Source organism: Chelonoidis abingdonii, chromosome 5 (assembly GCF_003597395.2).
Source record: "Chelonoidis abingdonii isolate Lonesome George chromosome 5, CheloAbing_2.0, whole genome shotgun sequence".
NCBI lineage: Eukaryota > Metazoa > Chordata > Testudines > Testudinidae > Chelonoidis > Chelonoidis abingdonii.
In genome coordinates this window covers 141,635,219-141,660,956 of record NC_133773.1, presented here as the reverse complement: position 1 = coordinate 141,660,956, position 25,738 = coordinate 141,635,219, and the positions used below count along the sequence as shown (strand labels likewise).

At 44.5% G+C, this 25,738-nt stretch overlaps 1 protein-coding gene across 1 annotated transcript in view; it reads left to right on the top strand.

Annotated features, from left to right (window-relative positions):
• Positions 1-25,738, top strand: part of ALMS1 (ALMS1 centrosome and basal body associated protein) — a 146,616-nt gene that overhangs the window by 73,849 nt on the left and 47,029 nt on the right. The window contains exons 9-11 of the mRNA XM_075066677.1: positions 18,587-20,348; positions 21,955-22,080; positions 24,361-24,531. Of these exons, the coding sequence (XP_074922778.1) occupies positions 18,587-20,348; positions 21,955-22,080; positions 24,361-24,531 (2,059 nt within the window). The remainder of the gene's footprint in view (positions 1-18,586; positions 20,349-21,954; positions 22,081-24,360; positions 24,532-25,738) is intronic.

The window sequence follows — 25,738 nt, the reverse complement described above, 5'->3', positions numbered from 1 at the left end:
AGATTCTGGCAAATTTGGCCCCATCCTACGCAATGACCTAGGTAAGGGACTTCGGCCATTCCTATGTTACATTTTGACTTTCTTCAGGACAATCCCAAGTGGTTTTTATGATCTGTCCAGAAGATGGTGCTGTCATCTATGTAGGCTAGAGCAAAATCCTGGACCTAGCTAACATCTGGTTAACAAGCCTCTGAAATGTGACTTCTGCATTAATTAACCCAAAGGGCAACACTTGGGACTCTTTAAGTTCAGAATCAGTCATGGAGGCTGTCATAAATAGATAGCTGAGGGTTAATGTTTCTTTCACCTGTAAAGGGTTAACAAAGAGAACCAAACACCTGACCAGAGGACCAGTCAGGAAACCGGATTTTTCAGACTAGGGAAAGAGAGAAATAGATTTGGTTCTTCGTCTTTGTCGCTCTCAGCATATGAAGGGGTTTTTTCTTATCTGTAGCTTCTAATCTTCAGTTTCAGTTGTAGTAACAAGTTTAGGAAAAAAACAATAGGCTGTTATTGTTCTTTTTTGTATTTAATGTGTTTTAGTTGGGAATGTTTAACTTGTTTCTTTTTGAAGGCTTTTATTCATATTGTTTTCTTTTAAGTTTAATAGCCTGTGTATTGTCAACTTGATGCAGAGATTCATGTTGGGGTGGGGTGGGTGTTGCGTGTGCGTGTTTTTATATAAAGCTTTCTGTGTGTGATGCGTGTGTTGGGGTGTTGTTCGTAGTCGTGGGTAGGTAAGGAACAAGGGAGGGGAATTCTCTTTGTGTTAGGATCTACAGAGGGTAAATATCTCTGCAGAAGCACCAGGGAATTGGTGGTGGTGGGGGGAGGGGCGTTGGTGTTTATCCTTGGGCTGGGTATTTGGGTTTGTCTCTTTGATGGCATAGATGGAGGAACTGCTTCTTTGTATTGTGATGTAAAGAGATTGCATCAGTATTCTCAGGTTAGCCCAGAGAGGAAAGTCTGGGTGGGAGAGAGAGGGGGAAGGGAAGTGGGTTATTTCCCTTTGTGGTAAGATTCAGGGCTTCTGAGTCTAGGGATTCCCCAGGGAAAGGTTTGGGGAGACCAGAGGGAGCCAAAACCCTGGAATTTTTGGCTGGTGGCAGCGAGATCAAATCTGAGCTGGTAATTAAGCTTAGAGGGGTTCATGAAGGCACCCAGATTTCTGGACACTAAGGTCCAGATTTGGGAATGCTTATGACAGAGACGTGTGTTTTGTTTTTTTTTCTGCTCTTCACTGTCTAAGGGAATATTACAGCACCCTTTTGTTAATCCATGGTGCTCAGGAACTTGCCGTGCTAGAATGTCTAGCATGTCATTGATTTTGGGCTTAGAGTGTGCATCAGGACCAGTGATAGCATGAAGCTTTCTATAACCAACAAAAATCTTAGACCCTTTATTTTTGGGAACCATAACAACTGGAGATGCCCATGGATTGTTTGACTCTGCAATTATTCCATTTCCAGCATGCTTGCTATCTCCTTACTTACCTGCTCCTGCATTTTACCAATCATCCAGCATGCTCCGGTGAGTGCAGGCTGTGCTCCTACAGTGTTAATCTTATAGACCATTTTGTGAGTCAGGCATGGCCTGCTGGAAAATACCTGCTGATGACTTTGCTGCACAGCCTTAAACTCTTGATTTTTTACAGTCCAGGTTAACCCTTTATATAGATTAGTGCTCTCTAGTGCGGTGTCACTATGGCATTCAGTCACCAAATCAATAAGAGGAGCTGTCTTAAAGTCCTTCTCTACACTGCATATCATGTTTACAATGGCTTCATGTTTGTGATACACATTTAACTGGTTTATATGCACAGTTTGAGATGCAACCCTGCTTTGGTCCCTTTGTACGTTTTAAGTAACATCTTTAACCCTTTATACCACCTCAAGTTCTGCGAGGTGTACTTTATTACAAGGAGTAACACCAGTACCAAATCCCCCACATGAAATGATCACAGGTATTGCGATCGTAGCATTCTTTTTGAGCTGCCTGTCTTTTTGTGAGGTTTTGCTGCACTATCCCCTTCATGGATTTTAAATCTTCCCATAACCACTGCACATACTGAGCCACTAATTCCCCTTCTGTTTCCATGCTAGCTTCCTAGGAGTCTCTAATGAGACCCAGGGCATCTCTGACATTTCTCCCACACTGGAGGCCAAATGGGGCATGTGATGGGTTCAGTCACAGAGACCCCGTTGGGACTATCACCTGATGTGCTGAAATTACCTCTGATCCCATTTTCCCTGTGAGCTTGGGACTCCAGAACCCTGCCTTGTTGAGCCAGGCACGCTAGCCTACTGCAACACAGACCCAGGGTCTGAAACACGCCCCCAAAGCTGCATATTTAACTGAAAACAGTTTCGCAAGTACTCCTGTCTCCAGCACCCAGACCCCAATGGGATCCAAATGCCAAATGAATCCATTTTACTCTGTATAAAGCTTATATGGGGTAAACTCATAACTTGTCTGCTCTCTATAACACTGATAGAGAGACATGCACAACTGTTTGTGTCCCTCCGCCCCCCTCCATTAATCACTTACTTTGGGTTACTTAATAAACAAAAGTGACTTTATTAAGTATAAAAAGTAGGATTTAAGTGGTTCCAAGTAATAACAGACAGAACAAAGTAAAGTTACCAAGCAAAATAAAACAAAACACGCAGATCTAAGCCTAATTAAGAAACTGAATACAGGTAAATCTCACCCTCAGAGATGTTCCAATAAGTTTTTTCACAGACTAGACTTCTTCCTAGTTTGGGCCCAGTCCTTTCCCTTGGTACAGACCTTGTTAGTTCCAGCAGGCGTCTTAGGTGAAAAGCAGGGGATTCCACATGACTAGGACCCCTTTGTTTTGTTCCACCCCGATTTTATAGCTTTGGCATAAGGCGGGAATCCTTTGTCTCTCTCTGGGTTCTTACCCCTCCTCCTAAATGGAAAAGCACCAGGTTAAAGATGGACTATAGTGTCATGTGACATGTTCACATGTCCTGTGAGACCCCAGCCTTCATTCTTCCAGTGCTGGTCTGCACGTACCCAAGAAGTTTTGCAAGTATACAGAGTCATTCACAACCAGTTGTTAATGGCCTACACTTCGCATAATTACAATAGGACTTCAGAGTAATACTTCATATTTCTAGTTTTAGATACAAGAATGATACATACGTACAAATAGGATGAACACATTCAGTAGATTATAAGCTTTTTAATGATACCTTACAAGAGACCTTTTGCATGAGCAATGTTCCAATTACATTATATTCACACTCATTAGCATATTTTTATAAAGTATTATGAAGTACATTGTCACAGGGCGAATGCTGTGGATTCTTGGGGTACCTTCTGGTAAGTAAATAGGGTAACATTGTATCCCAGTCACTTGCCTTTTTGTTTACATACATTCTCAGCATAGATTTTAGGGTCCTGTTGAACTTCTCAACTAAACAATTTGTTTTTGGGCAATATGGGGCAGATGTCAGCTGTTTTACCCTTCCATAATTCACCAAATAGCTGGGACATGAAATGTAATACCTGATCTGATAAGATCTGTTTTGGGAAACCCACCCTGCTGAATATGAAGAACAGTGCTTCAGCAGCTGTTTATAGATTCTAAAGCCAGAAAGGACCATTATGATCATCTAGCCTGACTTGTATAATGCAGGCAATAGACCTTCACCAAAATAATTCCTAGAACATATCTTTTCAAAAAACATCCAATCCTGATTTTAAAATTGTCAGTGACGGAGAATCCACCATGACCCTTGGTAAATTGTTCCAGTGATTAATTATTCATGCTTTTTCAGCTTCCATATTAGACAGAGCAACTGCTTCTGGATACCTGGTGGCAAAATCAACCCCAATAATATCAGTCTTTGTCCATTATGGGTTGGCCTGCGTCTGAGCCGTATGATATCCTTAGCAATTCTGAAAAATGCTGCTTTGATCACTGGTAAAGGATGCACAGGAGCCTTGCAGAGACCTATAGGCTCTCTCCACTTTGACATAAATCTTGCAGTATCCCTTATCTCATTTTGAATATTGGGCAAATAGAAATTTTTCTTTTGCCTTTCCCAAGTGACCTGCGGACGGTTAGTCTTGAGCTAGTAACATTGACTTCACATGATGCTTTGAAGGCATGATCAATTGTCCTGGAGAGCCCTACAAACTGCTTTTTATTGCCCACTGTGGCCTCCCTATAAATTCTCCCCTCTTCTATAAAGAACCTCACCTTGTTCTCTTTTTCTGAGGCATTACTGGGCATGGCCTCCCTTACACTCCCCGTGGAGGTGTCAGCACTTTGTTCTGCAGCAAACTCCATTTTGTTTTTTCTTGCACAGAGAGATGTTTTAGGCAAGAAGGGGAGTGACTCCTGCCTCTCCTCCCCTGGAGAGACATCGTTACCTTCTGCTAATAAAGCTGTTGAAGGCTCCTCTCCCCTCTCAACTCTCTATTCTTCCTCAGGCTTACCTTTGGAAACTTAGGGACATATTCCTCTTGCTCTGTGACAATATTAACAGCTTTGGGTAGTGATAGTATGTCATTTCCCACCAATAAATCAGCTGGTAAAATTTTAAGAATTCCCATAGTCCGAGTACGTTGTAAGCCTTCCACTCTAATTCAATGTGAGCTAAAGGCGCTGTGGTTCTAAATTGCCCTAAGGCAAGAAGTTTTACCTCCTCCCTTGAGGGCATATCATCCTCCTTAATCACATCCCTCCTGACTAGAGAGATCTGGCTACCAGTGTCTCCACCCTGGCACACTTTACTGTTTGCTTTGTCCTCTTTAATGAACTCATTGTCTACCACCAGGAGGTCAGATCAGATAAAATTAACTAGAACCTCCTCTGAGACCACTGAAGTCTCTGACACGAGGGTAGCTGCATTAACTTGCATGGATTAGGCATTGTCTTTGGACTCCCAAGCCTTGGGGCATTGTTTTTTCTTGTGTTCAAGGGACCCACATAAGAAGCACTTTCTTGGGCCAGTACCTTGCGCTGGGGTCCAATAATTAGGGCTACAAGGAGGAAACCCGTGGTGGGGTGATGTGTGTTTAGTGCCCTCTCCTCCCTCCTTTTCACCTTGAACAAACTAGGGACCCCCTTTTATGCCAGGCTTTTGGCCTTCCCTTTGGGATATGTGCACAGTGAATGGTCTTGTATGCAAAAGTCAGCTGCTCTGGTTACCTCTTCCACAGTTGTTAGGGATTTTTCCCATACTTCTGCCCTCGTCTCATCAAAGCAGATTTCAAATAACTGTTCCTGAGCAAATAGATCTACCAATTTGTGATTAGTTTCTGTCCCTTTTTATACATTTTCTCAAATAATCACCGATTTATGAAACACATTCCCTGTGACTTAATTTATCAAATAGTTGATGTTTGTAAACTTTAGGCGATATGCCTCTGTAGTAATTTGAAAACTTTTTAAACACAGGGCCCTTAAACAGATTGTACAGCATAGCTTCATTTACATCATTATATCATTAACCACTTTTAAGGCTTTACCAGTCAGTTTGGGAAGTAAGATGGTCATTCTGTGAGGTCATTGGGGAATTTGTATATCCTGTGTATCCTTCTGAAGGCAGTTCAATAGTCTTCAATGCTATCCGTCTCCTTGTTGTTCGGGCACAGTCTCTCCCAGCTGTGAGATCCCTTGGGATGCATACCTGTGGGCTGAGGGTTCTGTCCTTGTATTTCCAGCTTTTTAAACTTGTGCTGCCTTTCCATCTCCCTTTCTTGGGCAGCTGCTACCTGCCTTAGATTATCTGCTACCCACTGTTGCTTCTCTGCTTTTCTTGGGCACTGTGCTTCCCGTCTTCCAGTTCTAGTAGTCTCTGATGGGCCTCCTCTGGTGCTACTTTCTCTACCTCCTGCTACTGCTTCTCTATTAGTATCTCCCTTTCCTGTGCTCTCTCCTTTGCTTCCTGCTCTCTGTCCCCTCTGCTATTTCCAGTTTTTGAGTTCTGTTCTGGCCAACTCTAACTTTGAGGCTTCTGCCCAATTGGGAACTGTGCTAGGCTAGTTTCCTGAGCCTGCACCCTGCTAAACAATTCTACCTGATGGTTATCATATTCCATGAGTAAAGCTCTCATCCCCTGTTCTGTTTTCCCTGTAGTTTCCAAGCCACGGTCTGCAAAGAGTTTTTCCAACTGCGAATTAGCATGTTTAGCATATGTCTCTGGCTTACTCATCATGTCCTTACCTTTGTTCTATTTCCCCTACCCAAAATAAACAAATGGAAAATAACAGGTAAAGAAAAAGGTTGTAGATTGTTTCCAACCTTCTCAGTATTTATATATTCTTCGAGTGCTTGCTCATATCCATTCCAAGTAGATGTGCGCGTGCCGCGTGCACGTTCGTCGGAAGAATTTTCCCCCAGCAACACCTGACAGGTCGGCAGGCGCCCCTTGGCGTGGCGCTGCTGCAGCACCGGATATATACCCCTGCCGACCCGGGCGCTCCTCAGTTCCTTCTTACCGCCCGTGTCGGTCGTTGGAACAGTGGAGTGCGGCTTAGCTGACCTCCATTTCCCTAGCTCTTCACCCGTTCTTTGACTTTCTGCGTTTATAGTAGTGGTTTTAGTGTGTTAGTAGTTAGTAGTTATTAATAGTCGTTAGTATAGTTATTGTATATAGTTAGAGGGCTGAGGTTTAATCCTCCTCACCCCTCCCGGGGCCCAGGCTCATGCCTGGCTCTCCCGGTTTCAAACAGTGCTCGGCCTGCCGCCGGCCGATGCCAACGGGAGACCCCCATGATCGCTGCCTGAAGTGCCTGGGGGAATCCCATCTCACGGACAAGTGCCATATTTGTAAGTCCTTCAAACCAAGGACTAAAAAGGAGCGGGATTCTCGCTTGAAGCAGCTCCTGATGGAAGCGGCCCTCACCCCGACGGCTCCGGCACCGAGTGCCGCGCAGTCCGCGCCGGGCAGAAGTACCCCATTGGCACCGGAGACCGCCGGCACCGTTGGAGCACCCTGGCACCAACCGTCTCCGGCACAGAAGCCAGCCCAGCACTGCTCCCTTTCTCCAAAGGCAAAGAAGCCCAAAGCTCCTGCGGTTCCAACTTCGGCACCGCAGTCTGAGCATGGAAAACCTAGCCGTCCGGCACCGTCAACTACCGCGGCACCGGTGATTCCCGCACCGTCGATTCCAGCCAGGCAAGAGCCGTCGAGTCCGGTGCAAGACAGCTCCCCGGCACGTGCCTCGGTTGAGCTCGTCGTTCCCACCACGCCGGAGACTTTCGCAACGGCGAGGAAACTGATTGCTCTTACAGAGCCCACTCTGCCTCAACCCCCGGCACCGCCGGTGTAGGTCCTTCCTTCAGCGGGAAAGCCGGCCATGGTCAGGCCACCATCCATAGAGGCAACGGGCAGGCACCGATCGAGGTCGAGATCCCGGCACCGCTCCCGCTCGTATCACCGGTCGACATCCAGGCGCCGCTCGCAGTCCCGGTACCGATCCCCCTCTCGGCACCGGTTGTACTCGCGGCACCGGTCCAGGTCGCGTTCCCCGGACCGGTATTCAACACGTCGGTCTGGCTCCCGGCACCGTTCTCGACGAAGTCGATTGCACCGCTGCTCCTTTCGGTCCTGGTCGACCTCCCTGCACCGCGCCGGTCGAAGGTCCCGGTCCAGGTCTCGGCACCGGTATGACTTCCGGCACCGCTCTCCGGCAAGGCATGACGTCTGGTACCCACCTCACGGACTATCGGCTCCACCCTGGCCGTCGAGACACCCGTTGGGTTCGTCCCGAGCAGACAGCACTCCTTATGGGGATTTGGACCCCCACGCCCGTGCCCTCCCGGAATCCCAAGGACTGGAGCAACCGGCGCAATGGTCCTTCTGGACGCCTTGTGCCTACCATCAAGCGCAAGGCGATCCCACGACAACGTCGCGGTCCACGACTTTGGTCCGTCGGGCACCAGAGGCCACCATCAGTCGTCCTCCTCCAGCCGATGCGGACGTTTCAGCCGCGACCCAGGACCCTGAGGGCGTTGCAGAAACTGACCCCCCTCTGGACCAGGAGTCACAACATGAGCCATTGGTCCCGGGGCTCTCCTCCTCCTCCTCGCCGGATGAAGTGGTGGCGGGCACATCAACCTCAGGCCCACCCCCCATCAATCTTCGAGCCCACCAGGACCTCCTCCGCCGCGTTGCGTTGAGCATCAACCTCCAGGTGGAGGAAGTCCCCGAGGTGGAGGACCTGGTCGTGGACATTCTCTCTTCAGATGCCCTGACTCGTGTAGCCCTACCATTTATCCGCTCCATCCAGGCTAAAGCGGACTTGATCTGGCAATCTCTGGCGTCCATCCCTCCTACGGCCAGGGGCGTGGAGAGGAAGTATATGGTACCATCTAAAGGGTACGAATACCTTTATACCCATCCTCCTCCGTGCTCCCTGGTCGTGCAATCTGTGAACGAGAGGGAGCGCCATGGCCAGCAAGCCCCCGCCCCAAAATCACGGGAGGCTAAACGCATGGATCTACTGGGACGCAAGGTATACTCTGCAGGGGGCCTACAGTTGCGTGTAGCTAACCAGCAGGCGCTTCTCAGTAGATATAACCTTAACATCTGGCAATCCATGGGCAAATTCACAGAACTGGTCCCGCTGGACTCCCGCCCAGAGTTCCAGAGCCTCCTCGAGGAAGGGAAAAAATCTCCCGGACCTCCCGCAGGCCTCCCTCGACGCTGCGGATTCGGCGGCTAGGACCATAGCATCGGGAGTCACAATGCGGAGAATATCTTGGTTGCAGGTTTCCGGCCTACCCCCGAACTGCAACACACATCCAGGACCTTCATTTGAAGGCAGGGCCTTTTCTCTGAGAAAACAACCCTAGGCTCCAAAGCCTCAAAGACAACCGTATTATAATGCGTTCCCTTGGGATGCACACTCCGCAGACCCAACGGAGTCTTTCTGCGGCCAACCTCAACGCCCCTACCCCCCACCACGGCCTCGACAGGACTTTAATAGAAAGCATGGCCGTGTAAAACCCGTCAGTCCGGTTCTCGGGGGGCCAGAATAATGGTTCCGCCAAACCACCACCGGGACCAAAGCAAACTTTGAAGGTGCGACAAGAGCAGAGCACCAGTCCTCCCCCGGACTCCTATCCAGTTTTCCAACCGTCTTTCTTCCTTCCTCCGCGTGGACCGACTAACTTCAGATCGTTGGGTCTACACACGGTGAAGTCTGGTTACCATCTTCAGTTATTCGCCCCCCCCCCCACCCTCCCTGTCCCTTCAGGGACCCCTCTCACGAGCATCTCCTCTGGCAGGAGATCCACACGCTTCTCGAAATCGGAGCCATAGAGGAGGTACCTCAAGAACTCAGGGCAGAGGGTTTTATTCCCATTATTTCTTAACCCCAAGTCGAAAGGAGGCCTTTGACCCATCCTAGACCTCCGCGGGCTCAACGCCTTCTTAAAGAAGTTGAAGTTCCGCATGGTTTCCTTGGGGACTATTATCCCGTCCCTGGATCCGGGAGACTGGTTCGCTGCTCTCGACATGAAGGACGTGTACTTTCATGTCTCCATTTACCCCACACACAGACGCTACCTACGCTTTATGGTGCGAGATCGTCACTTCCAATTTATGGTCCTTCCCTTCGGCCTTTCCACGGCCCCACGTGTCTTCAGAAAATGTATGGCGGTGGTGGCCGCCTTCCTCCGTCGTCAGCGCATATGCGTCTTCCCTTACCTGGACGACTGGCTTGTGCGCGAGACCTCCGAGACCCAGGTCGCCGCCCACGTAGCCGTCATCATGCAGCTGTTCGAGTGTTTGGGCCTCATGGTCAATTTGGGCAAGTCCATTCTCGTGCCCACTCAGAGAATAGAATTCATTGGGGCTGTCCTGGACTCCACGCTCGCAGCAGCTTCGCTCCCGCTGAGCCGGTTCCAGGCAATAGTCACCGCCATAGAGAACCTACAAGCCTTCCTGACGACCTTGGCCCGGGTCTGTCTAGCCTCCTCGGTCACATGGCGGCCTGCACCTTCGTCACCAAACACGCCAAGCTCCGCCTTCGCCCCCTCCAAATCTGGCTAGCCTCCGTTTACCACCCACGCAGGGACAGCATGGACGTTGTCGTCTCAGTCCCTCAGAGCGTCTTACATTCCCACCGCTGGTGGCAAAATCCCTCCCTGGTGTGTGCAGGCATGCCGTTCCACCCCAGACAACCGTCCACGTCCGTGACGACGGACGCATCATCTCTGGGCTGGGGGGCTCACATGGGGGGTCGTCGCACGCAAGGCCTCTGGTCTGCCCAGGAGCTGTCATTACATATAAACATCTGGGAGTTACGAGCAGTCCGCCTCACCTGTCAGGCCTTTCTTCACCACCTGCTGGGCCGTTGTGTTTTAGTGCTCACGGACAACACCACCGCGAAGCACTACATAAACAAGCAGGGACGGACCCGCTCTCTCCCCCTTTGTCAGGAGGCGATCAGATTGTGGGAATTCTGTATAGTCCATTCCATGGACCTGGTGGCATCCTTCCTCCCAGGGATCCAGAACACGGTAGTGGACCACCTCAGCAGGTCATTTCTAGCCCACGAGTGGTCCCTTCGACCGGACGTAGCTCATTCTCTCTTCCAGAAGTGGGGCTTTCTCCACATAGACCTCTTCGCCTCTCACAGCAACCGGAAGTGTCACAGGTTCTGCTCCTTTCACGGTCTCGCCCCGCGCTCGATATCAGACGCCTTCCTCATGTCTTGGTCGACCCACCTGCTGTACACCTTCCCACCCTTTCTGTTGGTGCACAAGGTCCTTGTGAAGCTCCACAGGGACAGGGCTCGGGTGATTTTGATCGCCCCAGCGTGGCCTCGCCAGCATTGGTACACCACGTTGCTGGACCATTCAATAGCCAGCTCTGTTCCCCTGCCTCTCCATCAGGACCTGATATACCACGGCAGGCTTCTCCATCCCGACCTGCAATCCCTTCACCTGACGGCATGGCTCCTGGCTGGGTGAGTTGCTCGGAGCTGCAGTGCTCCACCACAGTGCAGCGAGTCCTCCTGGGTAGCAGAAAACCCTCCACTAGGGCTACGTACTTGGCCAAGTGGAAGCGGTTCTCTTGCTGGTGTCAAACGCACCACGCGGCACCTGCGCAGGCTCCCATCCACGTAATATTGGAATACCTCTGGCACCTCAAACAACAGGGTCTCGCACTCTCATCCCTGCGTGTGCACCTGGCTGCCATTTCCACTTTCCATCCCGGAGAAGGAGTTTACTCCGTTTTCTCTCATCCGATGGTCTCGAGATTCCTCAAAGGGCTAGAGCGCCTTTTTCCGCAGCTCCGCCGCCTCACCCCTTCCTGGGACCTCAATTTGGTTTTGTCAGGACTGATGGCCCCTCCGTTCGAACCCTTGGCAACCTGCTCTCTCCTGTACTTTATCGTGGAAGGTGGCGTTCCTTGTAGCCATTACATCGGCTAGGAGAGTTTCCGAGCTTCGCGCTCTCATGGTGGACCCACCTTACACGATATTCCATAAGGACAAGGTGCAGCTGCGCCCACATCCAGCCTTCCTTCCCAAGGTGGTTTCATCCTTTCACCTCAACCAAGACATATTCCTCCCGGTCTTTTTTTCCAAACCTCACACATCCCGTAGAGAGCAGCAGTTGCACTCACTGGATGTACATAGAGCACTAGCATTCTACATTGACCGCACCAGACCTTTCCGTAAGACGCCCCAACTCTTTGTCGCCGTGGCGGACAGAATGAAAGGTCAACCAGTCTCGTCCCAGAGAATATCGTCCTGGGTCACGGCGTGCATTCGAGCTTGCCATGATCTAGCTCACGCCTCTCCAGGCCGTGTCACTGCACATTCCACCAGGGCTCAGGCCTCGTCGGCTGCCTTTCTAGCTCGAGTGCCTATCCACGAGATATGCCGGGCAGCTACGTGGTCTTCGGTACACACCTTCACTTACCCATTATGCCTTGGTACAACAATCCAGGGACGACGCAGGGCTTGGCTTGGCTGTCTTGCATTCGGCAGTGTCCAACTCCGACCCCACCGCTTAGGTAAGGCTTGGGATTCACCTACTTGGAATGGATATGAGCAAGCACTCGAAGAAGAAAAGACGGTTACTCACCTTTGTAACTGTTGTTCTTCGAGATGTGTTGCTCATATCCATTCCACACCCGCCCTCCTTCCCCGCTGTCGGAGTAGCCGGCAAGAAGGAACTGAAGGGCGGCCGGGTCGGCAGGGGTATATATGCGGTGCCGCAGCGGTGCCACGCCAGGGGGCGCCTGCCGACCCGTCGGGTGTTGCTCGGGGAAAATTCTTCCAACGAACGTGCACGCGGCGCGCGCACACCTACTTGGAATGGATATGAGCAACACATCTCGAAGAACAACAGTTACAAAGGTGAGTAACTGTCTTATCTGACATATGTACCTGGAGTGTGACCTTTGGCTAAACAGCAAACGGTGTAGATTCTGCGACTCCCCCACTGTGATGCTTCCCAGAGGTGGCTAGAATTGAGGCACCTCACTACCATCTGCCCATAGCATGATGAAGCCATGTCTGTGCCTGCTGGGGGTTAGCACCTCAGCCCCATGGGCCACAGGCAACACGAGCACTCACCTCTAGATGTACGCAGGCCCTACTGTCTCTCTGCAGGTTAGCAATAGGCACACCACAATCTCTTGAGCGTCTCCCTGGAGATTCCAGCATCTGTTCCACTGGACACTCACAGTATTCATCGATCCTCTACTTCCAAAGAAACAGAACACCTCAAAAACAATGAGGAGTCCGGCAGCACCTTAAAGGCTAACGGATTTATTTGGGCATAAGTTTTTGTGGGTAAAAAACCACCATACATCTGAAGAAATGGGTTTTTTACCCACGAAAGCTTATGCCCAACTAAATCTGTTAGTCTTTAAGATGCCCCTAGACTCCTCTTTGTTTTTGTGGATATAGACTAACATGGCCACCCCTCTGATATGGTACACCTCAGCTCATCACTTCCACCACAGATCACCGCTCCCCTTAAAACATCGCACTTGTATGTTTATAGAGAAACCAAGTATGAAGTTTATTTAACAAAGCACAGAGATTGAAGGATTAGTAAGTAGAAGTAATGGAAACAAATGATCACGTATAGAATAAAATCATAACATGCATTCTAGAATCTAGCCTTAATTAACCAGATATTCTCGTGTCTAATAAAATATTGCTCTCCAGCGCTTTACAACAGGTTGGCTGTAGTGACTCCCTTTCATGAGATGCAGCACGCTGTCAGCATGCCTCCGCAGTGAAGGGTCCTGAGTGTTTCTTTGCATCCTGATATATCAGGCTAATCCTTTGATTTTAGCCATAAACAGGACACTCCTGCTGGTTCCCCATCACCCTCGTAGATGTTCTCTTGTAGATTTTTTTTTTTTACTATTATCTGACTCAGTATGCAAATAAGCATCCCTTGTGAGGCATGCAGTGCACAACACTCTTGTGGCCAGTTACCTGGGACATGTCTGTTACCTGGGACATGTTCCTTTCAGAGAGGAGGTATGTCACCTCCTAGGGACCTTCCTTAATTCCTAGACTTTAAGAACATGCTTTTTAGTATACATACTTAATTCCTTAAATATTATCCATGCATACGTTTCACAATGATTATGATGATCAGTGGGCTCTTGGCTCTCACCAGATACCTCACACACCACCCTTTGGTGAACTATTACACATATATCTGACCCAGGGGATCTCTCTGACACCCTATGCATCGCCAGTGTCCTCTGCCCGTTGGTACTATGGCATCTCTGGGTCACACCACCCTTGTGCACCCACAATCAGGTTTGTAGTGTGAGAGATTATTTTATAATTTAAAAAAAATCAATATAGCAGTTTTAGATTTACACTAGAAGAGTTTCTGAAACAATTTTCAAAATTTGTCACCATTAAAAAGGTTTGAAAAAGACTTATGAAAATGAGATTTAAGGTCCTGATTCTGCAAAGCACTTAAGCATGTACTTAGGCCCAGATTCATCAAAGGGTTTATATCGCCTTTGTTTTTCAAAATACACAGTCGTTGAGATTTAACTTTGAAAAGTGGCTGTTTCCTTTACAAAGATAGTTTGGAACACGTTAAATTTTATATGGATTTTTATGGTGTGCGTTTGTGTATGCTATAGGAATATGCATTTTGTTTAGGACCCAATCCTGCTGTCCCTTGTTGGGCAAAAGCTCCCCTTGGGCATTTAAAACGAGCAAATTCCAAGACATTTAGAGATAAGGTGGAAGTGCTGGGTTGTGGAGTAAATTCAAATTTTGCTCTCTATAAACTCAACCCTCGGAGGTTAGATTTGGTATGGTATGTTGTAAGTTTACTCACTACTCAGATTTTTGGATATTTAGGCATAGCGGGGAAGAGTTTATGCATTTCTGCTTTTAACTATTTTGTTGCCTTTACTAGTTTAAGCTGGGCAGTCATGGTGCTTTAATGTATTTTTAAAGGAATATCGTTAACATAAAATTAAAAAAAACCGTTTATTTGTTACTAACAGCACTTCAAATTACTCAAATGGAAAATTTTTAAAAATCTGATTTATATTTGAGCTTGTTTGTTGGTAGTACTGTGTTAATCACCATAGTATCTGAGTGCCTATTTTTCAGCATTTTTGCTGTTTGTTTACTTTTTTGCATTTTGCTTAATTTGGGCAATGAAACTATACCACCAGTCAGTTTATTTCTGGTTCTAATACTCTAGCATATGTTTGGCTTCACAGTACTGTAAGATGTTATCTAATTGGAGATAAAAAACCTTTGTTAATTTAAAATACTTCTATGAAAAGATTTAATAAAACCATTTGTATTTATATTAGATTAGACATTTTGTAAATGAAGAGAGCAAGATAAATTTTGGGCTGAATTAGTTCACATCTTTTATTTATTCATTTGAAAAGCATGCATGCATTCTAACGTATTCTTATATTTTGTCTTTGATTAGTCAGTTAAAAATAACAGCAAAAACTTACTGTGGTTAACCTGATTAATTTTTCTGATAGGTAAGATTATTTGCTGTGTAGGAAAAACCTGTCCAGACATGCCATCTTATAATTGCATTTTTATTAAGGACAGTAAGAGGAAATTTAAAATGGTCATATGGATTTTTGGTGCCTGGAGCTGTAGCAGAACTCCTGTTCAAGGGAAGAGTTGGGAGTTTAAAACCTTCTCTCTTCTAGAAAAGTGCACCAGTTTAACTAAACAGATTTTTAAATTTCTCTGGTTAAACTGGTGTAAACCCTTTTAATATGACACACTTAAATTGATTTATTCCTTTCTTAAGTTGGTTTAGTCTTGGTAAGTTACTAACTGTAGCTAAATTGATGTAGGTAAAGGTTAAACTGATCTAAATGCATCTGTTAGGGCTTTTTATCAGTTTAACTTGACTGACTTTTAAATCAACTTTAGTTAATTGCTTGTACTTTTCTAGCATAGATAACACCTCAAAGGCATGGTTTGGAAGAATGAACCTAATGCTTATCTTGAAGGTTTTCTTGATCAAATGATCAAAGTATTTCATTTCCAATGACATTTTGGACATCAAAGAAATTGTCCAGGATTATCTATTTAATTCATGGTTTACGCAAGACCATTTCCAGTTCTACTGTGGCTGGCTTTATTTGCCCATTCCTTTACTCTGGCTGTTGGAGGAGTACTTGTTCAGACATCAACATGGCCTTCTACTAGTGAAGTGTAAGATTACATTTTCCCCAACTGTACAGATCAGAAGATAAATTAACAAACTACATAGATTTTCTAGGCCGGAACAGGACTATCTAAACTTTGTCCAGGTCAATATAATTTCTTTCATGTTAGCTCTTCACAGCATCAGTGGAAAGTCCATCAATTTTGAATGAATCTTAATTAAAGGAATGCAAAGACTGGTATCTTAAAAATAATACACTTTTGTCCTTGTCAATTAAATTCTCTATTTCTAAAGAAATTGGACAGGGATTAAGGTTTTATGGAGCAAATATGGGCTCCAATGAGATTGATGTAAAATTTGCTGATCAAAAATGTTTCTTGTCTATTTCCAGTATGTGGTGATAATGGCACTGCTTCTGATGCTAATTTGTAACTAAAGGTGATGGGATGAAGTGATGGAAAAGAGAGCGGTTTTCTAGCATGTTGTGTGGAGTGTGATTGATGCATCTCAGTGCTGTCTGCAGTGGGGTTAAACAGTGTGGCCTCTCTTTAGTTAGCATACCCCTTTGACTGAGGGAATTTTAGACTGCTAGTTGAGAATATTGTTGCATGCATGTGAGAGTCTGGTGTTTGTTTACTTACCTATCGACTTGTTTGCAGTGTGACCTGCTCTGTAAAGGTGTGTTTTATTTCTAGTTTTTCTTTTAAAGATGCCACCTGTTATATGTATCAGGTAAGCTGCTGCAGAGAAAAACTGTTCATGTTTGGTGCGCCTTCCCTAATAAGGATATTCTTGGGAACCTAGGTTTTATTCTCTTCTATTAAACAAAACAAATCAACAAACTTGCAATAGATGCATCTAAAAACAAAAAGCCCTTTTTGAGTGATTATCATCATTGGTAAGTCTGCATGTATGTTCACTACAATATAGGTGTAAATGTAACACTTTAAAATGTCCATTATTTATCATGAAAGCTTGAAAGAGAGCAGAGAGCCTGGTATGTTCAAACCTTATATTGGCATACTTGTATGTGCGTTATTTAGTTCTGCATTACAGTAAACAAATTTGGCACAGTAACCAGAGCTGGCTAAAGTACCTCTCAGATCTGTGTCAGCATATAGTGTACTTGTTGGTATGCAACTATCTGCAAAAGACTGTGCAGAGACACCAAGCTTCAGTTTTCTGCTTAGAAATTAAAGAGCAGAATATAGAGGAAGATATAGTCTGTACCCAAGGAGTTTACAATTGAAGGGCAAACTCCTGCCATTTAAATTGATGGGAGTTTTGCCATTTACTTCAGCTGCCCATGTTAGCACGCCAATAGATGAAAGACACGAGATCTGACAAACAGAACACTGTGTGACCAGGAGAAGGAATCATCAGAAAGTAGGGCAGCACTTATTTTCTGATTAATTGATGGGCTATACCATGTTTTATTTAGTTTTTGCTTTATACACCTGCCAAGGCAAGTCGTTTTTTATTTATCTGTCCTAAATTATTGTGCAGTTGCACATTTCATACTAGAGATGCCTGTGTTTCAGTGGTGGATTAAGTAATTCCTGTGTAGTTTCAATGTTAATTTTACATTTGTAAAATGCTTTGGGATTAAAGGTATTCTGTAAGTGTAGGCTCATTATCACAATTAACATCAACTTTTATACATGATTGAAAACGTGAAAAAAGATGAGATTTTTACCTGGTGACTTTACTGGTAAGTAACTGGTCGGTTTTTAGAAATCTAAAGATTTCTCGCCTACCCCTCCACCCTTACTTTGAGCACAGTTGCAAGCAGTCTTACCAGTTTTTGTAAAACAAAAGAATGTTCCTATGGAATACATGCATATTTTAATAGGAAAAAGATGACATATGTCTGGAGAGGGAAAAGTTATTGCTAATTAATAGTGGCTTTTTAAGCTCTGGATATTTTTTTGAATTCTGTTTTAATTTTCTTGTCAGTATGACTTTGGCTTTCAGAAAGAGCACTATTGCAGATATAATGCTTAGATTGCTGTTGGAAAGATTTGTTTCCTAGTGGGGGAAAAAGAGAACTATTGAATGTGAGAATTAAAATCACCAAACTTTAATTGAACTTTTCTCATGTATCAGTTTAAAGAATGGCTTTTTGCTTTGCTTTTGTCAATAATTGAAGCTTTCTTTGATTTGTGTGTGAAGCATATGTGCACTTAGAATCATAGAATATCTGGGTTAGAAGGGACCTCAGGAGGTCATCTGCTCCAACCCCCTGCTCAAAGCAGGACCAGTCCCCAACTAAATCGTCCACTTGGCTTCTTAAACTTTGTTGGCGTGGAACAAGGGAGAATTTTTATGTGCCCAGTTTTATTTCTTAAAGGACAGCTATGGCATGGCAAAATGTCTGACAGCAGTAGTGTCCTATAGTATCCAGTCAGGTCCTAAGTAGCTAGTGGCTTAATCATATCAATATTTGTTATTTATTAATGTCTAGTGGCCCCAATTGGGGATCTAAGTCCTGCTGTGCTGGACACAGTACAAATGAGAAGTAAGGAGACAGTCTCTGTTCCAAACACTTTATAATCTAGGCTTATAACAAGATGGGACAGGATGGATGAAACAAACGGCTGGTGGGGTAGGGAAGTGGGAGAACACTCCTCTCTATCTCAAGAAAATCTAGTTATTATCTATTTTATTACAAACCAAATCCTGAAGAATACTATCAGAAAGGTAAATTACAGTGGTGGTGTTGTATACTGTGGCATTGAAACTGAACTGACTGCTTTTCTGGCATACATGAAGGCCAGTCTTGTTATGTTTACAGTCATATTAGCAGTTGTGTTCCAGAATGTGTGTATTTTCTGTGTGATGGCAAAAATAGGGTTATTGTCAACTTTAGTCCTTACTTCAATTGTTAAATTCTTATTGCACAACTTATTTTTTTCAAGAATCTTTATGGTTTTTTTGCATTTACAGGATCCACGAGGAAACAATTCAGAGACTACATTGAGTCACAGCCATAGTCAGAGGCAGAACACAGGACACTTCAAATCCCCAGTTGGCAAACAGTTGCAAATTGACAGTCAGACACAAGATTTCAAACTTAATGAGTTTCTAGAGTCAAACACAAGACAGGTCACACCAATATATGGAAGTGACCCTGCTGATTATTCACCACTAGATGATGAACAGTTTAAAGTTTTGAATACTATCCAAAAACATACCCACCATCAACTGCAGATGCTCAGAGCCAATTCCTCTGATGCTAGCATTGAGCTGCACACACCCTTGTGTAAAAATATGGACAAATGTTCAATGGGATTGGTGGATGCCTCCAGTGCACCAACAGAAGAGGACGTGATTCTTTCATCTCAGAAGAAGCTGTCTACAGAAAAACCTTCTGTAGAAGTTGCCAAGCAGATTACTTCCATCACTTTTGCATCCCGTAAACTTTCCCAGTCTCCGGTAGCTTCTACTGTCCTTAGTGCCAGTCTCAGTGAAGATACTCTTCATGGTATAATGCCTTTTGAAATTGCATCTGTTAGTGCTAAAGAGCAGAGACCTGGCAAGCAACAAGTGGAAAGTCCTAAATCATGTCCTTCATCAAGCCCAACAGCCACTCATTCACTTGATAATGATTTTAAATTTAGTGCAGATAAAGACAGGTTTCAGCATATGCCCATTGCTGTTAGCAAACTTGGAACTTCTCAAGAAAAAGACATTTTTTCAGGTCAAGGTTCTAAAACCACATACACTGACCAAGGACTTACTCTAGTTGCAGATAGTGTTGAGGAAGCTGAATCTTCCACTTGTAATCTGCTTGGGTTGGGCAGACATAGTGCCAGATTTTCTGGGGTTGATCATGATATGAAATCTGATCAAGAAGTAAATACGTGTTATCAGCCTCTTTTCGTGTGTCCTCATCAGCAAGGAAAGATGAATCTGTACAGCCAGGTTCCATTTGCAGATAGCTCAGAAGGTCCAGTTCATAGCCTACAAACCCTTTTGCTTAAAGACCATGATAATTTGTTGGAAAAGGAGGATAAACTGTCTTCTGATATGTTCTCTGTCAGCCAGACAGATGTTGAGACCGGACATGCCAATGTGGTACATTGTTCCTCCCCAGATAAAACTTTAACCGCCATGCCTGAATCTCCTTCATCTCCAACCAGGAAAGCACTGTCTTGTGTCCACATAACTCTCTCCCCAAAACGCAATACTTCAGAACCGTTCAGTATATTGGACACTGAAGCTGAAACAAGATCTAATGACAGACTTAAGAATGATGCTCAACAAATGCTTTCAAGCTCTCCCCCGAAAATTTTGTTAGAATCTGCCTCTAAATTATTAACTACTAAATCTGTCCCAAAGGATCAAGATTCTTCATACTTCCTAAAACCTTTATCTTCACAAGATTTAAGATTTATGCCTCTGGAAAGTAGCCAGAGGGTAGCATTCTCAAGGCAGGCTCACACCAAAGTTTTGGATTCATGTGGACATAATCTGCAGGCTAATTTCAAGACCACAGTTTCTGCACAAACTGGAAAGGCAACATCTGATGCCATAACTCAGATAACAACAGAAAGTCCTGAAAAGACAACATTTTCAGCAGAGATATATGTTAGTACTGAAGATGGTGAAACCAGTACCTTTGGGTCCTCTCACCAGAGGGCATGTGAAATTGCTAACCTAGCTACTTCATCTCTGAACCACGTTTTGCCTTCCCACAGGCCAGCTGGTGAGAAAATCAAAATGTCTTCCATGAATCTACAATTTTTCCTCTTCCACACAACATGTCAAGTGAAATGTTTTGATTCTTGTGCACTTAGTGGGAGAAACACAAAGTGTTTTTTTTTAAATGCACTTATTTTTTATATTTATATTTAAAATGATGCATATTAGAAATCATAAGGGTGCTCACAGACTTATGAATTGGCAGGTAACTAATTGGATAGTATTATGTGGGCAAAATAATTTATTTACACAGCTACTGAGAGAGAATGTGGTAGTGATGATATATACCCCAATAAAATCTCAATTAATGTGGCAGATTAACTCACATTGGTGCAGGCAGTGCAAATTGTATCTCTTTGCACCAGTGATTGTTGCTGCACAATACAGGTGTATGTAGACTCATTCAGTTTCTGTAATATTTCCTCTGTTCCAAACTCTGGGTCTGTACTCCTCTTTGAGATGTTGTGTAAAGTGACATCAGTCAATTGTGTGCATATGGGGTGAGAAGAGATCAGATGCCTTCTATATGTTTAAATGGGGATACAAAGATATCTTTTCAGCTACACCTCTACCTCTGTATAACGTGACCCGATATAACACAAATTCGGATATAACGCTGTAAAGCAGTGCTCCGGGGGAGGCGGGGCTGCGCACTCCGGTAGATCAAAGCAAGTTCAATATAATACGGTTTCACCTATAAAGCGGTAAGATTTTTTGGCTCCTGAGGACAGCGTTATATCGAGGTAGAGGTGTACTTGAACAATTGTTTATCTTCACTATTAAGAAGCAGTAAGTGCTCCAGCACTTGCCACCTGCAGCAAACAGAATCTTCCAGTGGAGTTGCACCATAGTCGCACATTATATTTGTTGACCTAAACACAGGCAGGTGATTTCATTAGCTATTACGCATTGTGAGCAATGTTGGTATGTGAATGAGCATTTTTAATTTAGTACAGGTCTCACTAGTCACACATTTTATTAATCTTTAAGGACTGTTATAAATGATTAAGCCATCCTTTCTAGCTATTAGCAGGTCAGCTTTCTAACTAGCAGATAGACTCCTTTCTGATAATTCTTTTAAATGAGCGTATTCTCTAGGGCAGGGGTTCTCAAGCTTTTTCTTTCTGAGGCCCGCCCCTACATGCTGTAAAATTCCATAGCCCACCTGTGCTACAACAACAGTTTTTCTGCATATAAAAGCCCAGGCCAGTGTTAGGAGGTAGCAAGCAGGGCGATTAGCTGGGGTCCCATGCCACACGGAGCCCCACGAAGCTAAGTTTCTCAGGTTTTGGCTTCAGCCCTGGGTGATGGGATTTGGGGCCCCAGGCTTCAGGACTGTGCAGCATGGCTTTGGCTTTCTGCTTTGGGCTCCAGAGCGTCTAACACTGGCCCTGCTTGGTGGACCCCCTGAAACCTGCTCACGGCCCCCCTGGGGACCCCAACTCCTGGTTGAGAACCGCTGCGCTAAGGAAATAGTAAACTGCAAATTGAACATAATCTATGCAGCACATCTTCCAGGATCTCTTTGGGTCCTTATCGATGACCTCTGCTTTATTACAGTATTAGGCTTTGCTGATTTCTGTTAATTGCACTGCTCTCCATTCCTGCAGATCAGCCTCTGTTGCTGCCGTATAAGCCTTCTGGAAGTTCTGAGATGTACTATGTTCCCCATCCAATGAAAGGACCCAAAATATCTCCTGTCAGGTCAGAGACCACTATTGAGAGCTCTCACTCAGGTATTTAAATTTCTCAAAACGTTTACAAAACTAAGCCAAATTCTATCCTGCGTTTGAATGCATAGTTCTAAGCTCTTGCTGTAGTCAATAGGGCCAAGTATGCATAATCCAGTTGCAGAATGTCCCAATGAGTTAAATTCAGCTCTCTTACAACATGCAGATCTTGAGTAACTCTACTGATTTTTAATAATTACTTTATCTGGATTTACTCTGTATAACTATGAGTAGAATCTTGTCCCAGTATGTTTATTTTTTAGCTTTGTAACATAAAGATGTGACATCCTGGATTTGAAAGATGTGGTCTAGACTTCTCTAGTCAGAGACCTTCATTACCTCTGTCTGTCGGAACTGAAAGGAGAAATGTGTGTGTGTTTCACACAACCTGACAGATTTTCCTTTTAGTTCTCTTTCCACTTGGAATTGCTTCTTCATTGAGCCTGTTTCATTTCTTCAGCGGTCCTCCCATCCATCCTGATCTAGTTCCCGGCTTTAAATCTCCCCTTGAAATGTTCCTTTTCTCTTTAGCTTGTTATGGATGCTTTCTGAAGTGTAATGTGATACCATGTATTAAGGAAGGTATATCATAATTTTTAAGGTAGCCCCAAGTTAGGTGAGTTCAGATTAGAAACTTGTTTTTTCTTTAAAGTGTTTTATAGTTGTGTTTCAAGACCTGCTAGTGGTGTGGAAGAAAGAGAATGATTCATCAACATATTTTGCCCTGCTTCTCTCTAAATATGGTTGCTATGTACAGCATATGCTTCTCATAAAAGATGGTATAGGCCTGATTTTCAGATTTACTTCAACCTGGTCTCCCTTTTGGCACCCACAGAAATTTTCAGCCACAGTTAATGTTCTGAATATGTTGTCTTAACTCTGTGGTATACAGGTACACTGGATAATAAATACAGATACAATTGTGTCCACAGTTATTTTATCTGAAAAATTACAGAAGTAAAAGCAAAGGTCAGGCTTTCAAATCCGTCTCCACATGTTTCCTAATCTTCACCCATTCTGTCTGCTGTAATGTAAGGGAGAAGAGAGAGGTAGATGTGATGCGTGTGCTTTTTAGGAACAAAGGTGCAAACAGTGCAAATGCAATGTAGACACGACACAGCTCAGGTTCTAGGAAACGCACAACAGTATTTTTAAAAATCTGATTTTAAATTCCCTGCTGCAGTCAGGACTCGTAGTTCATGAGAAATATCTGAAGAAAATTGAGTTGAATAAGGCCACTGAATGTAACTGGACAGTGTTGCAAAGAATGTAAATCAGTTAACTGTGTCTTTAGGCTTTCAAACTCATATGACGCAGAAATGTGCTATGGGAACTCTGCTGGAAAAATGTATTGTTTGTTTGAGCTATTGTTTAGAGGCTGTGCAGACCTAGTTATGTAGCTAAACAAGCATTCTAGGACTAGAAAAAAAAAATCCCTCTAACTGCTGTTTCATACTTCTGTCAACTTGCTTCATCACTTCTCTGTACAGATCCCAGAAAATGACTGTTTGTGTCAGTCAGTGCAAATATTTAAAATTGGATATGAAGATCAGCAGGAGGGAGTCTGGACTCCAGAATGTGTGACCTTAACCTCTATGTGCCTATCCGTAGTAAAATGAGTATAATACTTGCCTACCTCAGAGGGAAGCATCTTTTGATTATGGGATCAGAGGCGCTATAGAAAAAATTACATTTTTCTGATAAGCTGCTAGTTTTAGTTCACTAGAACTATGTTGTTCATTAGTTGAATGCACTACTAATAATTCCTTACTCAGGCAATAAATTAAACTCCCTATGTTAGCTGCCTGTCAGTGATTTGCTTCAACGTGAAAGCTCTAGGTCAGTGGTGGGCAACCTGCAGCCTGTCAGAGTAATCTGCTTGTGAGCCGTGAGACAGTTTGTTTACATTGACCGTCCACAGGCACAGCCGCCCGCAGCTCCCAGTGACCATGGTTTGCTGTTCCTGGCCAATGGGAACTGTATGAAGCAGTGGCCAGCGTGTCCCTGTGGTCTGCGCCGCTTCCCGCAGCTCCCATTGGCTGGGAATGGGGAACGGGGGCCACTGGGAGCTGCCAGCGGCCGTGCCTGTGGACAGTCAATGTAAACAAACTTGTCTTGCGGCCCACCAGTGGATTACCCTGGCAGGCCGCAGGTTGCCCACTGCTGCTCTAGGTTGTGGCCTTGTTTGGCCTGTTCTTAAAACTGTACCCTCTTCGTGCTACTTTGCTTTAACCTCTTATTCGTTATCATAAACTACTGTGAACTTGTTGCTTGTTTTCTTTACAGGATCAAATGATGCTGTTCCTCCAAATTTTCCAGCAAAGGTACTTGGCTCTATGGATGAGAATCCTCTAGACACTGTAGCTATTAAACATAAAGAGGGTATCTACAGTAAGAGCTCTGAGCCTAAGGTGGCGTGGGCAAAAGAAAAAAAGACACCACAGGAAGCTACTACAGGTAATTAGATTGCCCATGTGCATTTCTCTTTTCTGTATCTCTTACAGGTATAGCCTTTTGTTTTATTTAAAGTGAATTTAGTGATGTATTATACTATCAGGGGTTCGGCTCTGGTTGCTACAGTTTCAAGCTCAACAGAGTGAAAGTCACCTCTGCTACTTGTTTCACATTTAGAACCTTTAGGAACACATGAAGACCAAGGATAGTGACCACACACGTTCACAAGTACAAGATCTAATCTGTTTCACAAGTTTTATTAAAACAATAAGTAAAGTTACAATCCCCTATGCATATAGGAAACCCATAACAAACTATGCAATTATAACTGTAGTCGTACTCACATCCTCAACGATATTCTGAGGATCTGATGGATGGCTTGCCAGTTGATCAACAGGAGAGAGGTGGTTCCTGTTTGGGTAAAATGAGTTACCTATAGGAAAACTCCATCTAGGCACCCTCTCTTATCATGTGATTCTGTCTATACCTAATACTGTGTGCATCTGCATGAAAGTGTCAACATTTGTTTTCCTTATTTGTGTTAGCAACAGAGTCCTGTGGCACCTTATAGACTAACAGATGTATTGGAGCATGAGTTTTCGTGGGTGAATACTGACTTCGTCAGATGCATCACCCACAAAAGCTCATGCTCCAATACGTCTGTTAGTCTATAAGGTGCCACAGGACTCTTTGCTGCTTTTACAGATCCAGACTAACACGGCTGCCCCTCTGATACTTATCTGTATTGTGCCCCCCAATAATATTGGGGTGCCCTGTTTTTCATAGTTTGTTTTATTCTCATCAGCATCTACACGAAACATGTACCCTGATGTCAGGACATGTTTTGGAAGAGATATTACAACAGGGTATCAATACATCATGGTCTTGAACAGTACCTTGTTGTCAATTTTTGTAACGCCATCTGTTGGCACATCTTTCTCGTGATCCTGTGGCATAGGGTCAGACTTTGGTCACTTACTTACGTCAGGCAGTTCTTAAACATATATGGCCTAGAATGACTAAGCTAAAATCTTACAGGCCTCAGCCTGTAGGCCTTGAGTTTCAGCCCTGTTTTACTTAGATACCTAATGCATTCTTATCACTTCTAAATACTTATCAGTCTTAGACTTCTATAATCCTGCAACTTAAATCTATTAATTGTATGTAACATAGTATAGGAGTTAATCATAACATCATACAGTACAACAAT